Source organism: Phialemonium atrogriseum (assembly GCF_030411735.1).
Source record: "Phialemonium atrogriseum strain 8032-3 unplaced genomic scaffold QBC33scaffold_1, whole genome shotgun sequence".
Lineage (NCBI taxonomy): Eukaryota > Fungi > Ascomycota > Sordariomycetes > Cephalothecales > Cephalothecaceae > Phialemonium > Phialemonium atrogriseum.
Window position 1 is genome coordinate 1,588,276 of NW_026848138.1, and position 18,032 is coordinate 1,606,307.

The 18,032-nt window shown below is 56.2% G+C and overlaps 6 protein-coding genes across 6 annotated transcripts; 3 read left to right on the forward strand and 3 right to left on the reverse strand.

The window, feature by feature from the left end:
* Positions 1–1,083: 1,083 nt before the first annotated feature.
* QBC33DRAFT_554082 (putative serf family protein) lies at positions 1,084–1,566 on the forward strand (the record flags this gene model as incomplete). Its single annotated transcript, XM_060429473.1, has 3 exons — positions 1,084–1,146; positions 1,349–1,433; positions 1,526–1,566. 3 exons carry the CDS (start codon positions 1,084–1,086, stop codon positions 1,564–1,566), a joined length of 189 nt encoding a protein of 62 aa, XP_060288848.1.
* A 459-nt stretch (positions 1,567–2,025) lies between these two features.
* QBC33DRAFT_21663 (uncharacterized protein) lies at positions 2,026–3,800 on the reverse strand. Its single transcript, XM_060422732.1, has 2 exons — positions 2,736–3,800; positions 2,026–2,673 (listed from the first exon to the last, which is right to left on the reverse strand). Exons 1-2 carry the CDS (start codon positions 3,412–3,414, stop codon positions 2,225–2,227), a joined length of 1,128 nt encoding a protein of 375 aa, XP_060288849.1. The 5' UTR covers positions 3,415–3,800; the 3' UTR covers positions 2,026–2,224.
* A 1,081-nt stretch (positions 3,801–4,881) lies between these two features.
* Positions 4,882–5,726, reverse strand: QBC33DRAFT_510483 (putative smn family protein smn1 protein; the record flags this gene model as incomplete). Its single annotated transcript, XM_060425772.1, has 5 exons — positions 4,882–4,991; positions 5,103–5,187; positions 5,303–5,417; positions 5,493–5,554; positions 5,634–5,726. 5 exons carry the CDS (start codon positions 5,724–5,726, stop codon positions 4,882–4,884), a joined length of 465 nt encoding a protein of 154 aa, XP_060288850.1.
* A 1,169-nt stretch (positions 5,727–6,895) lies between these two features.
* QBC33DRAFT_575148 (Nup93/Nic96-domain-containing protein) lies at positions 6,896–12,782 on the forward strand (the record flags this gene model as incomplete). The annotated part of the gene is made up of 10 exons (XM_060430805.1): positions 6,896–6,901; positions 6,960–7,097; positions 7,155–7,724; positions 7,813–8,855; positions 9,346–11,887; positions 11,924–11,973; positions 12,007–12,154; positions 12,194–12,196; positions 12,227–12,388; positions 12,462–12,782. The coding sequence occupies 10 exons, from the start codon at positions 6,896–6,898 to the stop codon at positions 12,780–12,782; spliced, it is 4,983 nt and encodes a 1,660-aa protein (XP_060288851.1).
* A 148-nt stretch (positions 12,783–12,930) lies between these two features.
* On the forward strand, positions 12,931–15,407 carry QBC33DRAFT_21988 (bZIP transcription factor). Its single transcript, XM_060422773.1, has 4 exons — positions 12,931–13,046; positions 13,240–13,659; positions 13,745–13,954; positions 14,015–15,407. Exons 2-4 carry the CDS (start codon positions 13,272–13,274, stop codon positions 15,193–15,195), a joined length of 1,779 nt encoding a protein of 592 aa, XP_060288852.1. The 5' UTR covers positions 12,931–13,046; positions 13,240–13,271; the 3' UTR covers positions 15,196–15,407.
* On the reverse strand, positions 15,408–17,729 carry QBC33DRAFT_583692 (uncharacterized protein). The gene is made up of 5 exons (XM_060431383.1): positions 17,560–17,729; positions 17,133–17,504; positions 16,995–17,049; positions 16,702–16,919; positions 15,408–16,634 (listed from the first exon to the last, which is right to left on the reverse strand). Exons 1-5 carry the CDS (start codon positions 17,594–17,596, stop codon positions 15,787–15,789), a joined length of 1,530 nt encoding a protein of 509 aa, XP_060288853.1. The 5' UTR covers positions 17,597–17,729; the 3' UTR covers positions 15,408–15,786.
* Between the last annotated feature and the right edge of the window lie 303 nt (positions 17,730–18,032).

The following is an 18,032-nucleotide window of genomic DNA, read 5'->3' on the forward strand; positions in this document are numbered from 1 at the left end:
CAGGTACCCACAGAACATGCACCAATATCTTCGTTCGCTACCTCCGTGCCTCAAGCTTCTCAAATGATGCGAAACTGCCCATTCCGGGCGATTTGGGTGGCTTTCACCACCACACCACCAATGCATCAGAATCATGCCTGCGTCCGGTTCGGAACCCAGCTCAGTGGAGCGGCACGCCCTGCCGCCTGTGAAGGCACTCTGAGCGGCCGGTTGGATTTCCGGGGATTGTACTGTACACACCTATCTTACCTGGCGAGGCCGACGGCCTAGAAGTCATGCGGTTAATATCATGATAGCTCCAAGGTGATCTCCAGAATCCAAACCGGGCTAGGAACAGCCCTTGAGGCCGACCTAATCTATATTCCATCGTGTGTCAACCTAGGCGTTGACCTGGTTGATGGCCCGTCCCTGGAATTTTGAGTGATCCATTTTCTCGTACCAGGAACGCAAAGACTGTGAAGGCGTCGTGGTGTTTGTGCGATTTGATTCTAGGCAGGGACTGCCCTGTAACCAAGCTGATCATTTGCGCTTCCCAATGCCAATAGCATTAGAATCCGAGAGCAGAGACGGTGTGGATGCTGAGTCGCCGATTAAGCGCAACTTTGACGTCAAGCGCCCAGGTGGTTTCCATGGCTGTCCTGAAATACGTAGGGTCTCAGGTGCCATGGAAACCACCCCACCTGACGTTCGTGACACCGACCCTGTCATCCAACGAATCCGGTCGACAGGCCGCATTCGTGACTTGTCTAGGTAAGGTAGTTTGTCGAATCTCCGTACCGTCGGTGTTTGACTCTAAGCCTCAGCCGGCGATTAGTCACTGCCACAGCACTTAAGCTAACCATTCCAGCTGAGAATTTGATTGGCTTCGGAGACCCCCTTAACAATTATCAGGGGTTTTCTCCCAGATTCCGCCTACAAATTTCTTTGTCGGCTTCCTCCAGAGTCCACAGCCAAAGAATCCAGTCGCGCTGTCCACTTCCGCAACTGGTGCCAACGATACCGCTTTCTCAAGCCACCGGCTTTCCTTTGTTTTCCTCTCTCTTTGTTCCCAATCAATTACCCCCAAAACCCGCCGTTCTAAAAATGGCTCGCGGCAACCAGCGCGATAAGGCCCGCGAGGCGAATCTCAAGAAGCAAGCCACCCAGGTAAGCAGGGCCTGGAACCGCCATTCCCGCAATACCCCTTCTCGCCCAACCAGAGCTACCTTGGCGCAGGCAGAGCGCTTGCTCGCCAATCGAGCGAACCTTTGGCATTGGCCATTCCTCGCGGAGACGTTTATCAAGGAAGGGAGGGAGAAAAACGAAAGAGGGACATGCTAACCCAGAACCCGTGCTTACCATTGAATAGAAAAAGGCAAACGGCAAGAGCGGAAGCGAGATGGCGCGCGACAAGGAGCTCGCGGCTGCCAAGATGAGGGAGAAGCAAGCAGCTGGTACGAGTCACACCACACAAACACACACCCGCCGAACGCCTGGCATGGGGTTTCTCGCGTTCCATAAACAGGAGACTGACCAACTTTGACAGCCGACGCCAAGAAGGCCGCCGAGGCTAACGGGAAGAAGTGAGGGGGACGGGTTGACAGCACCGGGAAACCGAATAATGTATGCAGCTTCCTCTCCGAGGTTGACTGAGTAACGAATATCACGACCGCGTTCTGTTCGGGGAGTTGGGGTCGGACGACGGGCTGGGTTTTCTCCGTCGCGTTTAGGACGGCTGTTCCGAGAGACGGCCAATTGCAACGCAATATATCTAGATATCCATACAGACTGTGCATCCTGTGCTCGTGACTGGCTCTCCGGGGGGGTTCTTTCTCGAGTGTAATCATCGCACCTGTCAGCGCCAATACCTCTCTTGACCTAAGACGACAGCCCAATACGTTTCCTCGGCGCAGGGCCAGTCTCACGGGGTCACTAGCGACTGGAGAAACTCTATAGATTTTCAATGTCGTTCTCGGCGGCTAGTTATCTCCCAAGAAAAGAAAAAGACCCGTACAAGGCCTCGGGTGCTTTATTCATGTCCTATTAAGATTGCATCCAGAATACGAACCAGTCATATATGTGCCTTGAAGCCGGAGATGGGCAGAGCCTAGCCCTCCCAAGCAAATCATCCAAGCATATGGCAACAAAGTGGTAAATCTACAAAAAATGGTATTCTTTCCCCGAAAAGTACCCGCCTGCCAAGAAACACAACCCTCTCGCCCCCAGCAACAAAAGACGGAATCACTTATGCGGCGCCGATCATGGTGGCGGGTATCGCGCCTGCGAAACCACCGAAGGCACCGTTCCCTTGTGCGACAGCGGGGAAGGAACCGACATTGCAGACGACGGCGCACGAGCAAGAGCCGTCTGGGTTGACGGTGCCCGTTCCAGTAGCGAAGCCGTTGCCATTGGTAGCGCCACCGGTTCCGACTGCGGGGGCAGCACCATTGCCGACGGTGCCCGTGACAGCAGCACCCTCGCCGGCAACGGCACCGTTGCCACCAGCCGGAGGAGGAGGAGGAGGAGGAGGAGGAGCGGCGGCACCGCCTCCGTTGCCGGTGATGGCGCCTCCGCTGCCCTGGCCGTTCTGGGCAATGGCCATGGACTGGAACAGTGCTTGCGTCTTCTCAGCGGTGGGGTTGATGGAGAAGGTCATGCCCTTGCCACAGTGACCGCCCTGCTTGCAGAAGAACCCTGATTATGGAATTAGTCACTGCTCAACTGGGGCAAGTATTTTCAGGGCGGGGGAAGCTTACAGAGGGGTGTGGAAACCATAACCTGCATGGCAACCTGCGGAGGCGGGTTGACGCTGTTGTTGGGGTTGGGCTGGAAGCTAGAGTCCATACCTCCCGCCAAGGGCTGGCAAGGAGTGTCGAAGGCGGATTGAGTGGCGGTGTGGTTGGCGCTCAGGAAGGTGAAGATGACCATATCTCCAATGTTGGCCGAGATCTGAGAGGGCGAGAAATTGAGACCAGCTGCCGGGCCGCCAACGGTGACAGTGTGGGTGGCTCCAGTGCCTCCAACAGTGCCGGTCGCGCCAGAGGGGACGGTAAGGGAGGCTCCGTTGCCGTTGTTGTTGCCGTTGTTATTGCCTGGTGGGGTTACAAGGCCAGTGTTGGCAGCACCGCCAGCAACGACGGTTTCGGTCACCGTGTTGACGATGGTCGTTGCGGAACCACCGCCAGGGTTAAACCAGACAATGATAACCTCGGAGACGGCGTTTTGCTGGAGACCAAATCCTCTGAAGCCAGCGTTGAAGATGTCGCTGGGGTTGCCAATCACCGAGTTCGCACCGACAATCGGGAGAGCCCGCGACTCCTTGGTCGAAAGCTCCCGAGGAGAGCTCTGATCCCGTTTTTGAGGATAGGCATTGTTGACGGACTTTGCCAACGCTAGAGGTGCCATGCACAGCGATAGAGCGGCGGTAACCTTCATCTTGTCGAACGGTTATCGGTTATCGGGGTAGGAGTGTTGACCGGGAAATGCTGTAGAGAATCCAACTATTGAAATGCCTGTTGCTTGAATGCTCTGGATGCCTTTGGCGAGTGCCTGCTCGTGAGAAGTGAAGACGTCTTAGAAGGATGAAGCGAAAGAAACCAAATGAGCGGATACAACACGAACACACGAACACGGGCGAAATAGAGATATGAAGGGGAAACAAGACTTCTTGAGAGGGTTCCTGGAGGGAACCCATTGCTTAAATCGAGCATGAAGACCCAAGGGCACGTCCAAGCCATGGGTCTGGCCCATCCATGGCTCTCAGGAGGGGATGACGAAACAACTCTGGACGGGGGTTGGCGCCAGGGTTCGGGGTAGCGCTTGTCCGATTAAGCAGTCCTCTGCCCATATGCGGCCTTCCCAGCGAAGTTGCTGGGGGGATAGACCTGGGCGTCGCGGCGCAGGAGGTTGGATGTGACAGAATCGTCTCGAGTCGTGTTTTGCATTTTGCTGAAATAGTAGCCGCTCAGACCCCAAGACAAGGGATGTACCGGAAATGCTGGCTAGCCGTGATTACTTGCGGACTCGCTTCTGGAGCAAACTGGACATTGTCAGAGGTCCCTAAAATTTGATATTGCGCGGCTGTGGACACTCAGCATGTTGTATGTACGAATGCAGTGATTTGTAAATCAGTTCGAACTATCGTGCAGTGTTTTTGACCTGTCCTCGTTGCGCCGTACGCAACAGTACATGTACACAACGTGGCTGCATGGCCGTCTGCGAGACTGCCAAAATTGGGGAAGGAGCCCTGAGATGCGCCCCTGAGGGTTCTCTGTTTAGCCATGCCCTATTTGGCAGAAGCCAAAGCGCACGCTTACGACCTTGGCAGAAAATCGGGCCTCGTCGGCGCCCAGGGTCCTGGCAATTAACGACGCCGTGCTTCCGTCCCGCCTCGGAGCATTTGGAGAAACAGCATCCAGCCTGCCCCGAAGCTTCTTTTTGTTCCTCTTGACTCCTTTACGCGGCCCATTAGGCGGGCCAAGCAATGCTGAAACGGCGAAGACGACCCCCCTTGCTCAGCTCCAGCTTGACACCCGCATCCGGACTCCAGACCCAGACAAGGAACAGGGCTGTGCCGTAGCATTTTTTGAGGCGATGGAACACAGGTCGTTACAGAATCGTCAGTTCGCGGTCGATCACGTAGCAGCCTCTTTTACAATGTGTACAGGCCATTTCTCCCCACCACCGACACCCCTGCTTGCCGCCTGCATCCGAGCTCAGCATTCCCCCCTATCCCCCCCCATTTTGACATGAGCCTCCCATCCTCTCATCTCACATCACCTTGATCGCTTCTGCCGAACGCCCCGGCGGCGGATCGCCAGCGTCAGGATTTAAAGTTTATCATCGGTGTTGATCTTCGTTTTGGAACTTTTCCTTTGTACCCCCAATTATTTTCACTCGCTCTCATTGGCCTTCCTCCTTGGCCTGTTGTTGCTGTTGCCCTTCGTAGAGTCCAGTGTAATATCCCGCGTAATACCAAGACATCAGGAGCTTTCTCAAACCCTCATCTCCCACTGCCTGTGTTAGTCACTTTCTAAGCGATAGGGGTAGCAGCAGTTGATCCGTGATCGCGATACTTGGCCAAGTGATGGCCAAGTAACCGGCGACGCTGGTGCGCTTCTTACCTGATCCTAGTATTGTCTGCGGACCGAGATTTGATGGCCCTGCATTCGTTGTATGCCCCCCTTGCACAGCCGTCGGGGCTCGATCCTGATAGGGATCATTATTGTCAGCGCAACCCTCTGGTCTGAGGCCAAGCTTTGTGATCGCCGTTGATGTTCCATCTCCGTGGAGGGCCTGCGGATGGAATCGATGGATGATTTACCTCGTGTACATCCGTGCCCTGCCCATTCTTGGGTGTTTCGTCGGCCTGGTCGACTTCGCCTTCCTCCATAGGCTGGCTTCCATCTCCCGTTTCAGGCTTGGCATTCTTTCGAGTTCTGAAACAATAGAATAGGTGAGGATCGCCAAGACCAAACGATGGGACACGATGGGACTCAGACGAGATGACTTACTTTGCTTGGGCTAGAATGTCATCGACCGCTGCGCCTCCTTTTGCGTGGATGCTATGGTATTTCTGGACCGGCACTTTAGCAACCTGAGCCACCGACCTGTGTGTGATGCGTAATCAGAGGCTGTGTGTTGTTGACACTAACCTTATACTCTTCCAATGCATCATTCCATGAGTCGATGAGGGCCGAGTCATCCCAGATGTCGTCGTGAGTTAGTTCGTCTCTCCTGGGCTCCATATTGGACATTCACGCTGTGTCGTATTTGGACCGATTTTTTTGGGGGGTGGGAAAAAATTAGGGAGGAAGAACAAGCCTCATTCCCGCACCCTCAAGTTGGTGTTGATGAGCACGACCATCTGGCACTTCAGAAGTGACCGTTTAACCCTTGTATGTACCTTTGTATATATTTTTCGCTATTACGGACTCAGGAGCTACAAGCTGCACCTTCCATCAGCTTGTTCTGAGAAAAGCGTCGCTCTTGTTTACGAGAGAACAAAATCAAAAAGAATGACGGGTGTATCTGCCAGTTTAGTGACGTACATAGGGTGGTCGTGTACAAAAGCCGTCGGGTATTTCCACGATGATTTCTTCAATCAACCCCCCTAACCTCGATCCGTCCATAAAAATTGGAATGGCCAACCCGGGAGTCAAACGTTGTGGGAACTTGAGCAAGGGCTCCTGTACTACCGGATCCGGAACGAGCAGCTGCAGGACCCTTCGCTGCAAAGGGGAACGAACTTCATATATGATAACCTATTCTCATGGTAACTCTAAACTGGTTCCGGAATCCCAGTCTCTGCGTCGCCCGGCCCAGATCCGGGCTGCCGGCCGTCAGACCCGTGTTCCGTGTCACCGAGTGGCGTCCGCAGACCGAAAGGATAGAACTCGAGATGTCTCGTGCCATACGGATTTTTTGGGCCCGATGACTGTTGATCCTGCCGATCGCGGATTGCCAACCTTCGATCGCTCAACAAACTCGTCTGACAGGGTGGGGATCCTGCCAGCTATCAACTCCATCATTGGGTTTCCTTAGTTCTAGAAGCAAACACCTGCAAGCTAAAGCTCTTGGAATAGAGATCTAGACTGAGTAAGTAGGCGGGGCAAAGGTGGGGTTGAGCAGCATACACGTGAGTGCCCGCGTTGCCGGCGGGCGCAACTTGCATATCTCCCATCGCAGAGGACACAAAAGAGAGAACACAAAAAGCTATATTCATACCTAGGTTCTTTCAATTGAAGTGGGATCGCATCCAAGTTGGGCTCTTCGATAAATCAGGACAACGTATTCGCTAAGCTTCTGAAGGCAGAGTGACCGGGTCGAGGACTCACCGAGAGAGCGAAAGTGACGCAGAGCCGAAAGTGAGAAGACATAGAGCATTGAGCTACGTTCTGTGTTGCACGGCGGCAAAATGCAGGTGAGCTCTGCCCTTCCTCGATCTTTTCACAGAGAACCAATTGCTTATCATGCTCTAGGAACACTACATTGGAATCGACGTGGGGACCGGCTCTGCTCGCGCTTGTATCATCGACTCAACGGGCGATATCAAGGCACTCGCGTCCGAGAACATCAAGCTCTGGCAGCCCACAGCTGGCCTTCACGGCACCCATTACGTATGGTGATGCCCCCCGCCCGCTATTGCAACTAGAGTTGCTAATAACGATATACAGGAGCAATCCACCTCAGATATCTGGCGATGCATCTGTATCTGTGTAAAGAAGGTGGTGGCAGAGTCCAAGGTAGACCCGACGAGCATCCGCGGGCTCGGCTTCGATGCGACTTGCTCCCTTGCTGTCTTCTCTCACGACACCGACGAGCCCATCCCGGTCACTGGACCCGATTTCAAGAATGACGGCAACGACAGAAATGTCATCCTCTGGCTGGACCACCGACCTCTTGCCGAAACGGAGAAGATCAACTCGACGAAACACAACCTCCTACGATACGTCGGCGGTACCATGAGCGTCGAGATGGAGATCCCCAAGGTTCTATGGCTGAAGAACAACATGCCCCCAGACCTGTTCGACCGCTGCAAGTTCTACGACTTGGCGGATGCGCTGACGCACATTGCAACGGGCAGCGAGACTAGAAGCTTCTGCAGCACCGTTTGTAAGCAAGGCTTCGTCCCGGTCGGCGTAGACGGCAGCGTCAAGGGGTGGCAGGAGGATTTCTACCACACCATTGGGCTTGGCGACCTTGTTAAGGACAACTTTAAACGAATGGGAGGAGTCGACGGGGTGGTGAGCCTTTTTCCTTATTGGTGTTCACCCTTGCGGCGTTATCAAATCCGGGGGCTCTCGTACAGGACAGCATGCTAACATAGATCAGAACGGTACCTACAAGAGCGCCGGCGAGCTCGTTGGGCCCCTGTCCGAGAAGTCCAGCAAGGAGCTCGGTCTTCCCGCCGGCATCGCCGTTGGAAGTGGTGTGATCGACGCCTATGCGGGCTGGGTTGGGACGGTCGGGGCTAAAGTAGCCCTGAGCGCAGATGATCTTGACGATTCGGTTGCTTCGAACGATGTCTCCCAGGCCTTTACCCGACTGGCTTCGGTTGCCGGTACGTCGACATGCCACCTCGCCATGTCGAAAGACGCGGTATTTGTGCCCGGCGTATGGGGCCCGTACAGAGACGTCCTGATGCCTGATTTCTGGATGGCTGAAGGGGGCCAGTCGGCTACGGGCGAGTTGATGCGGCACATGCTGGAAACGCACGCAGCATACCAGGAAACGATCAAAGAGGCCCAGGCTGCGGGGAAGAACATATATGACTTCCTGAACGATCACCTACGCGCCCTTGCCAAGGCGAACAAGTCGCCCTCGATCGCATACCTGGTCCGCCATTTCTTCTTTTACGGTGACCTCTGGGGAAACCGGTCACCAATCGCGGATCCGAATATGAAAGGAGCCGTGGTAGGACTCAGTAGCGACAAGACCAAGGACGGCATGGCGTTGCTGTACTACGTGACGATGGAGTTCATCGCGCTGCAGACGAGGCAGATCGTCGAGACGATGAACAAGGCCGGACACTCGATCCTGAGCATCTTCATGTCCGGCAGCCAGTGCCAGAACGAGATCCTGATGGATCTCATCGCCACGGCCTGCGACATGCCGGTTCTCATCCCGCGATATGTCCACGCTGCTGTGGTGCACGGAGCCGCCATGCTCGGCGCAAAGGCAGCCAGCGCGCGCGAGGATGGCTCGACGGAGCCGCTGTGGGACATCATGGACCGCATGAGCAAGCCAGGCAGGGTTGTCAGATCAAGCGCTACTCCTGGAGAGAAGAAGTTACTCGACACGAAGTACGAGGTCTTCTTGGACCAGTGTCGAACCCAGCGGGAGTACAGAAACAAGGTTGATGCGGCTATCAAGGAGTTCTCTTGGGTCGATGGGCTGGATGGAGCCGGGGCGCAAAATTAGATTTTGGAATGACCGTTTAGACACGAACTACAGCTTAATTATCTAATCAATGGGTACCAAGGATGGAATACCTCGCTACCTATATAATCGAACAATAGTAGGGATGCGCAATATGGGATAGAAATTGGTAAACTGGAAATACTGTAACTTCCATTATTGATGTGAATTGTGACAGTCTCCTGTACCTAGAGTCATCTCTGTGATTGGCTGCAGTTGCACCTGCTTGGTATCCACTCACTAAGGCTCGTTGCTGTGGTTCTCTCTGCCCGGCTGCCATTAGCTGCAGGTACACCGTACCTCCAAAAGCTTTCAGCCTTGCCTAAGCAACCGCAAATATCCTGCTCGATTGCCTGCGCCGACGCGCCCCTCGACGCGTTTTCGTCGCTTTATCTTAAAACCAACTTCGGGGCCTTAGCAACTATACTCCCCGATCCTCAAGAACAGGATGTCTGTCTTTGGCAAACCATTAGGCGGCGGGAGCCTATTTGGTGCTTCGACTGGCACACAGGGAGCCACCCCTACTTTGGGCGGAAGCGGTGCCTTTGGATCTCAAAACACGACAGCACAGCCGACCTTGGGTCAACAGCCGTCGGGCGGCGGCATCTTTGGCTCTACTGGCAACCAGCAGACGGCCGGAAGCACGACGAACCAGCCCCAAGCGACCGGCTCTCTTTTCGGCGGCTCACTTGCCCAGCAGCCCAAGCCGTCTCTGTTCGGGGGCAGCTTGAATACCGGCCAAGCACCTGCTGCCGGCAGCCTGTTTGGAGCCACAAACCCTCGACCTTTTCAGCCGACGGCCTCGCAACCTCAAACGAACATGGCCGCATCCACATCGACCCCTGCACCTGCTGGAGGCAGTGTCTTCGGCACCTTCCAGCCCACCACCCTTGGCTTGAATCAGCCCCTGGCTCAGAGCCAGGCGCAGGGCCAAGCCCAACCGAGCGGCGCCTACTTCGACAGCCTCTTAGCTAAGAGCAGGAAACAAGCCGAGGGGGAGTCGCCACTGGGGGAGCTTCCCGGCCTACAACTGGGCCTCGGGGATCTTCGCCAGAGGCTCAAGAAGCTTGGTCCTCGCGGCCATGATCGCCCGCTCGATGGCAAGGCCCACTACCTACTCGCCGCTTCCGGCGTTGACCCCGGAGCAGCCGTGAAGGATCTAGGCTCGCTCGGGATACATGGACGGACAGAGCGCCCCTCGCAAGGATTGGGGACCTCGGAGCTTGACATTGAGACATATCTCTCGAACCTTCAGACCAAGACGACATTGAGTATGATCGCCGATGGTCTCGAAAGATCCGTGCGGGACTTCGACGCGTTCTTAGAAGACAATGTCACCATGGAGTGGGAGGCTCAGCGGAAGCGTGTCTACCAACATTTCGGAATCAAGCCAAGGGAGGAGACATCTGGCGTGCCTTCGGGTAGCACTCCCGGAAGAGAGTCCCAGGGAGGGTTTGGACGCTCGCGTCGTAAATCTACCCAGCCAACATCTGGCGCTCGATCTACGCAGAAGGCCAGCACGTTTGGAAGATCATCCATGCACAAATCTGTCATTGGAACCCCTAGTAGGATTGGGCAGCATGCTCCCGAGTTCTCCGATGTCGAGGGCGGGACAGGCCCTGCCGGGTCTATCAGTGGTGCTGGATCCATGGACGATCGTTTTGTGCGTGAGAAGCAGGGAAGATTGGCTGAGAAGATCCATGCCCTCAACGACGCCCGGCAGTCGTCGCAGCCAACATATCTCTTCCGCGACCTTGCAGACCTCGCAGACAAGTCCGGAGACCCACATGCGCCTCATGTTGTCGATGCCTATCGTGCGATGATGGAGATTGTAGGGGAGAACCCGGAGAAAGACGAGGTGCCGCGAGAGCGACAGTATGCCAAGATGTACTTGGATCCCAGTGCGCAGTCCGCCAATGCTATAAACATGCGGAAGCAGATCCTGAGTGGCGCGAACCGGTTCTTGGAGAGGCAGTTCTTCAAGGAGATCGACTCGCTCATCGCCAAGTACCCCCAAGATGCCAACCTTGGCGGTCGTCCTGACGTGGTCAGCAAGATCAAGGCTTACGTCCGCCTTCGCATAGCCCGAAAGACGCTTGTCCCGGACAACACGGAGGGACTGCAGATGGTGAATGAAGAATACGTTTGGGCCATCGTGTTCTACCTTCTGAGGTCCGGCCACGTTAACGAGGCGGCACAATATGTCAACAACATACAGAACCACTTCCGGAGCATCGATCGGACTTTCCCCGGCTACATTAACAGCTATGCCTCAACCGAGGAGCGTCGGCTCAAGAGGCAGATGCAGGAACGGTGCAACAACGAATACGCACAGCGTGTTCGTAACGCGCCAGACAACTCGATGGATCCTTTCCGCATGGCCTGTTACAAGATCATAGGTCGCTGCGAAGTCAACAACCGCAGCCTGGAAGGGCTACACACGGATGTCAATGATTGGATCTGGCTGCAATTCAATCTGGCCCGAGAAGGAGACAAGTCGTCCGAACTTGCCAGCGAGATGTATGGCCTCAACGAGTTACAGGCGAGCATCAGGGAAATCGGCCTGAAGCACTTCCCCAAGACCACCACAGCGGAAGACAGCAGCGGCAGCTTTGGGATGTTCTTCTACCTCCAGATATTGTCGGGCATGTTTGAGCAGGCTATTGCATATATGTATCCGTTTTCATACGTGGATGCCGTCCATTTCGCGATTGCCCTAGAATACTACGGGTTGCTTCGGCCTGCGGACGCGGTCACGTCTGGAAACGACCTTCTTAGCCACAACACGCGGGGCCTGCCACAGATCAACTTTGGCCGGATGCTGGGCTACTACACCCGAGACTTCAGGGCTGCCGATGTCGGGGCCGCGGTGGACTATCTGATCCTTATCTGCCTGAATGCCGATGACAATACGGGCCATCAACACGCAGCGCTCTGCCACGAGGCGTTGCGGGAGCTAGTCCTCGAGAGCAGGGAATTCAGCAAGCTGGTTGGCGACATCAAGCCCGACGGGCACCGGATCAAGGGCATTATCGAGGAGCGTAGCTCCTTGATTGCCCTCGGGGAAGAGCAGGAGTTCATCAAGACCATCACATTGCAGGCGGCCAGCTTCGCCGATGACAACGGACGGACTACGGATGCGGTTCTCCTCTACCACCTCGCCGGGGATTACGACACCGTGGTGTCCATCGTCAGCCGCGCCCTCAGCGAAGCCGTATCCCTGGAGATTGGAGAGGATCCTATACGCCTCATGCCGGTAAAGCCGCGTGTGGAGGGCAAGCAAGCGGAATCGCAGCAGGTGGGCAGCCTGAGCCTGGCAGCAATCGAGGATCCGGTCGAGTTGGCAAAGACGATGATGACCATGTATGAAAGGGATTACATGTTCTGGCAGAAGATCCGGGAGCCCAATCGCGTCGCGTGCAGCGTATTGTTACAGATGAGCGAGATCAAGGGCCTTGTCGAGGCGGGCAGGTGGCCTCAATGCCTGGATGTGAGTAATTTTTTTTCGTCTTCCCGTCTCTTCTTCTTTTGTTACCTGGACAGATGTGCTGACTCGACGGCAGAGAATCCGAGCCCTCGAGATCCTTCCACTCAGCGCCAAGGGCGACCCGAGCATCATCCGCAGCTATGCGTCCAAATTCCCAAGCCTGTCTCAGCCGGTTGCCATCAACGTGCCAAACCTCCTGATGTGGACAATCATCTGCTGCTCTAAGCAGCGGGAGCGGCTCATGAATGGCCAATTCAGCGGCAACGAGTCGACCGCTCGCATGCTGGTAGACGAGTTGAAGCAGATGAGCGTTGACCTGACGACATACACGAGCCAGCTGAGATATCGGTTCCCACCCCACCTACACGAGGCACTTGCTAGAGCCTCGGCGGACTAGACTAGGGCGCGACGATGATTTGGGGCCGTGGCTGTTGGTCATGACGGCCGGGAAGGGGAAAAAGGGGTTACGCGAGAGTTTGACAGGGAGGCCGGGCTGGCACATATGGTGCACGGGATACTTGCATATTGACAGATAGACCCAATAATGTTATAGAGCCCGGTTTTGACACTTATTACTGGTGGACGGACGGAGGTGAGTCGCTCTCCTTGGATTATTCCGTACATGCGATTATAATTAGCATTCCAAAGGATGCGTGCTGAGGTAGGTATGCGCTCAGAAGGGGTGGTCATCCGTTTGCCTAGTGGGCTAAAACCACCCCCAAACAAATGTTTTGTTTGCTGTACGGATTACAGTACCTTACTTAGGATTAGCCGCATTGGTGGGGTGGCTGCCGGCCGGCATGACTCGTTGATGGTCGGGACGAGAGCCAGGACTGAATCGTCGTCACCAATAGGTTCCCCTCCCTCCCGCTCGTCCCACCCACGTATGTACTGTACATCCACACCCTTGCAGACCGGGACTTGCAGAGCAGTCTGGGGTCCGTGTCAGATCGGACGGTTGGAGGGCCCAGTGTGTATCTTATTGTTACATTTTATCCAGCGGCGGCCCCATATGGCCTCGTCGACGGCCGACCAGCTGTCGTCGCTTGGGGGTGGTGGCACAGAGAACGACACTTCCACTTCGCCTACCGACGATGCCAGCCTGACCAGGCGTTATGGACGAGGCTCCAATGACGACACAGATGGATCCAGCCCCTTGTCCCAGCAGCTGCACCAGCCGGGTGTTGGTGCAAGCAAGAAGCGGAAGATCGGGCCCGGCTCGAGAGGTGTCGCCAATCTGACCCCGGAGCAGCTGGAGAAGAAGCGGGCGAATGGTGAGTGTGCTTCCGTTCGCTTCCTGCCAATTGGGTCGGTCCCAATCTGGGCTGACCAAGCAACGCTCTCTTTCGCGAACCGCAGACCGCGAGGCCCAACGAAACATTCGCGAACGGAACAAGGCCCTTGTCGAAGAACTGCGTGCGAAAATAGCCGCCTTGGAGTCGCAGCAGCCGTACCAGGACCTGCAGGCCGTCCTACGCGCCAAGGAGGCCGTCGAGGCCGAAAATGTCGACATCAAGAGGCGCCTGATCTCCATTATGTCCATGATACAGCCCATCGTGACAAGTCCAGGTTCGTCAAATCTTTATCTGTGCTGCTCTTATGGGGTCTGACAGGAGCTTCTCTCGGCAGTTCACCACTCCAACTACGCCTCTCCTGCTCAAGCCTACCTTACCGTCCAACATCCTCCTGCACCGTCCTCGCTCCACAATGTCTCGACTCCGACAAGCGCTGCATCCCCAGCTTCTGTCTCCGTGGCCCATGGCCAAGGTCAATGGCCCGGGGATCTCCTTCCTCAAAAACCCCCGCCACCGAACGTTCCCCTGCCGCAATCCAAGCTGCTAAACCAGCAGCGCCTTGAGTACGTCCACGGCCTAGACATGGGCACCGGGGAGAGGTTGGGGCTCGACTTCCTGCTCGACTCGGCGCAGCGTGTCAACCGAATACAGAGTGGTGCCGATGGAGCGCAAGACACTCCGCAGTTCCGCCACGTGCCCATGAAGCACGACTGGACGGGCGTCACACCCTCCCAGGGGTCGCTCCTCGACCAGAACCCAGACGCAAGTCAGTTGGAATATGGCGTCGGTATGGATCTTGCCGCCGGCACTGGCGTCGAACCCGGGTATGCCTCGCTGCAGATCAAGAACTGCTTGCCGACGTGCCCGCTAGATAGTCTCCTGCTAGATTTGCTGTCCGAGCGGCGGCAGAGAGCAGCCGAGGGCCTTCCAACGCAAGAGATAATCGGCCCCCGGTACCCGTCGGTATCCTCATTACTGAACCCTTCCAACAGCCAGTACTCCCACCCGCTTTCGAAGGTGTTCACCGACATCTTACAGACGTTCCCGGACCTTTCCTCGCTGCCGGAGCGCGTGGCGACTCTGTACATCATGTTCCTGCTCATGCGGTGGCAGATCAGCCCGACCCGGGAGAACTACGAGCGCCTGCCGGCGTGGATGGCGCCGCAGCCGGCACAGCTAGACACGCCGCACCCGGCGTGGTTCGACCACCTGCCCTTCCCGCGGATGCGCGAGCGGCTGGCCCGGACCTACCAGCCCAACGAGTTCCCGTTTGAGAACTTCTTCATCCCCTTCACCACCACGCTGAGCCTCAACTGGCCGTACGAGGACATCGACACCCTGCTGCAGAGCCCCGACACAAGCGAGCTCATGATCAACCCCGTCTTCGAGCGGCACCTCCGCCGCCTCGACAACTGGACCCTGGGCGACGCCTTCGCCAAGGCGTTCCCCCAGCTGGCCGGCACGTTCAACCTGAAGAGCGAGAGCGCGAACAATGCCATCCGGTTGGCGAGATGAGCGAAACCGGTTCCTCGATACCGTCCGATCTTATCTGGCTTGTCGGTGCATTTTGAGCAACGTTTTTGCCCGTGACGGCAATATCTGCCCATGTAGACTGTTGTCCGTGGGGGATGTTCTCAGTATTTATCGCATCTTTTCCCTTGCTGTTCTTTAAAGATACTTAATGATCTTCTTGGGATTCTATGGGAGCATCATGGTTTGGCGCAGCTCGGAATCTAGTATCGGTATAGGTTCTACCGGTGCTGGGTCATTTCCCCTTGCTTTTTTTTCAGAAGCAATTTGAGAGGTCATGGTGCTTTGGGGTCATGGGCGTGGTTCGGAAAAGAGATCACGGGCTTAGGGGTTCTGGCTCAAGGTTTTAAAACGGCATAACTCAAAAAAGGGACTGGCGAGCTGCTTCTGGGTTTTGAAGGTGCTTTTATGGGCGTCGATGCTTTTGGGGGGTTGGGTTGGGGTACCGGGGGTATCATTGTATTTTATAGGAGTACCTTTCTAAGACGTAGTAGGACAACAAGCCGCACGACGACATTCGATCATCTCCCCTGCCACGAGGTTCCCTTCTCCCTCGAGGGGTTCTCCATCTCTCGTCTACTCCTCGAGTATCTCATCCGCCCCGTCAAGGACGCCGAACGAGTACTTGCACACGTTGGCTCCTTCCCCGAGAAAGAGGCTCGGCAATCTATCCCTCGGAAGGGTCTGGAACATGACGCCCTTGACGACGCCACCCCGGATGGCGACCTTGTCCACGGGCGGGCACGCGAGCCTCCTGCCGCTCCGCAGCGAGTAGACGCCGACACCTCCGTTGTCGTGTGCGGCCGCGACGACACCCATGGCGGGCTCGACGTCGAGGCCAAAGTGGATATGGGCCCCGTTCCGGAATCCGGGGAACGTCAGCAGGGGACGGTGTGCACCTTTCCCCGCGCCTCCTCCTCTCCCCGCGCGTCTTCTGCCGCCGCCGCCGTCGTTGGGCCGCGCGGCGGCGGCCGCCTCCTTGCGGAACCGGATGTCGTAGACGCACATTGCCGACCTCGGCCCCGCGGCGAGGACCTGGTGCTCGTTGAGGGACCGCACGTGCGCGACGGAGCTGGCGTGGCGGATCGCCAGCTCCTCCCACGACCGCGGCGCCGTGCGCAGGTCCGCCATCGACAGGCGGCTCGAGCGGCCCCCCGCGAACACGACGTTGGGGTTGCCGGCCAGGAAGTCTATGCTGAAGACGTCGCGCGGCCCCGCCGCAGCGGCACCGGTGGCGTGGGACGGCGGGGCCGCGCCGCCGCCGGGGGTGAGCCAGGTCAGGGGGCCCTCCCGCCGGAATTGGAGGATCCCGTCGCTGGTCCCTATCAGGCAGATCAGGTCCGAGGACGCGGGTGCTGGGGTGCACGTGTTGGCAACGCAATCTGGGCTAGGGGAGAAACGGGAGAAGTTTTCGTAGTGGTCGGCTATATATATGTATGCTGGGTCAGGGGTCGCGTCTCAATCCGCAAAAGGAGAGGAGAGGGTGCTTACCACCCCCTATCAACCATTCCGGCTCGGTATCCCTGCCGTACGACACCTGGGGTGAGAAGAATGACACCCCTACTCTGGGTCCGGGTTTGCGAGATGTGAGCAGTATCCTGTGAGACGGTTCATGGTACTTCAAGGAGGACATCTGAGGACACATGATTATTTCTTCTCGGGGCATGCGGCTGTCAAGCCGATACTTGTTGACAATATCCTCGTCGATTCTGGCCGAATTTTCGTCAGTCGCTGATGTTCCCATAATCCACCAGCCGAAGCAGGGCCCAGGTGCAATAAAATACCTGTCGTTGTTATCTCTCGGGATGTAGCACCCAACAAGGCTCTCCTCATCCAGTGCTGTTTCGGCTATTAGATCATTTTTCTCCTCGTACCCTATGCAGACCGCTTAACGACAACGACCTGCTGGCTAATAGACTTACTTCCATAAACAACACCAAATCCGAGGTTGCAGTCATGATTTCCGACGTAAAGGTGGGCAATATTGACGGGAGACGGCATCTCAGGCGGAAACAGGGGCACGCTGCCCTTTTCGCGCAGTCCCCTGGCAAAGCTGGCCACGGGCACCTCGGGCGAGAGTCGTCCAGTCTCCCGGCGGAGGAACCCTCCCATCAGAGGCTCGGCAAGGACCCTTGATTGCTTGACCCGGCACTTGGACCGCTCCAACCGCTCGCGAGCACGTGCGGCCTCGCGGTCGGCTATCTTCCGGCGCTTGACGTTTTCTGCCGACCATGGTGCCTCCGAAGGAGCGGTCTTGCTGTTTTCTATCTTGAAGTACCTCTTCTTCTCGGGATCTGGCCCTGGTCAACCTTGGGGCCGGCTTAGATGGGGACATGCAGTGGCCCTTACCAAAATAGTATCCCGGGATCTCGCGGTTCGCGGACATGATTTCGCAAGGCACGGGGTTTATCTCATAGGTAGTTGGCACAAGTCTTCAAGACGCAGAGTCGCATCTCTCGGAAACAAACTACCGACATTTTTTAATCATCCACAGGGACATCATAGGATTATCACAGGAGTGAATTTACTTTGATATCACAAAGGGCTAGCAAGTCACGTGCTTCGCTGTCATGAATGAGAACGTGACCTATATGGAAGAACTTGTAACCTTCGAATCTCAAGGGACCTATCAACAGCGATATCACCAGAGAAACTCTGCCAGGAACTTGAAAGTTACTTCTACGGCAGTTGCAGAGTGCAACATATCGAGAACGGGTAGGCTGCAGGAACCACACTGACGTCTAGAACAGACTTATGCATGCCCCGTCTGTCAGTATGCTTGACCGTTGCCAATGGAGGAAGGGTACAGAGCCGTGTCTTTG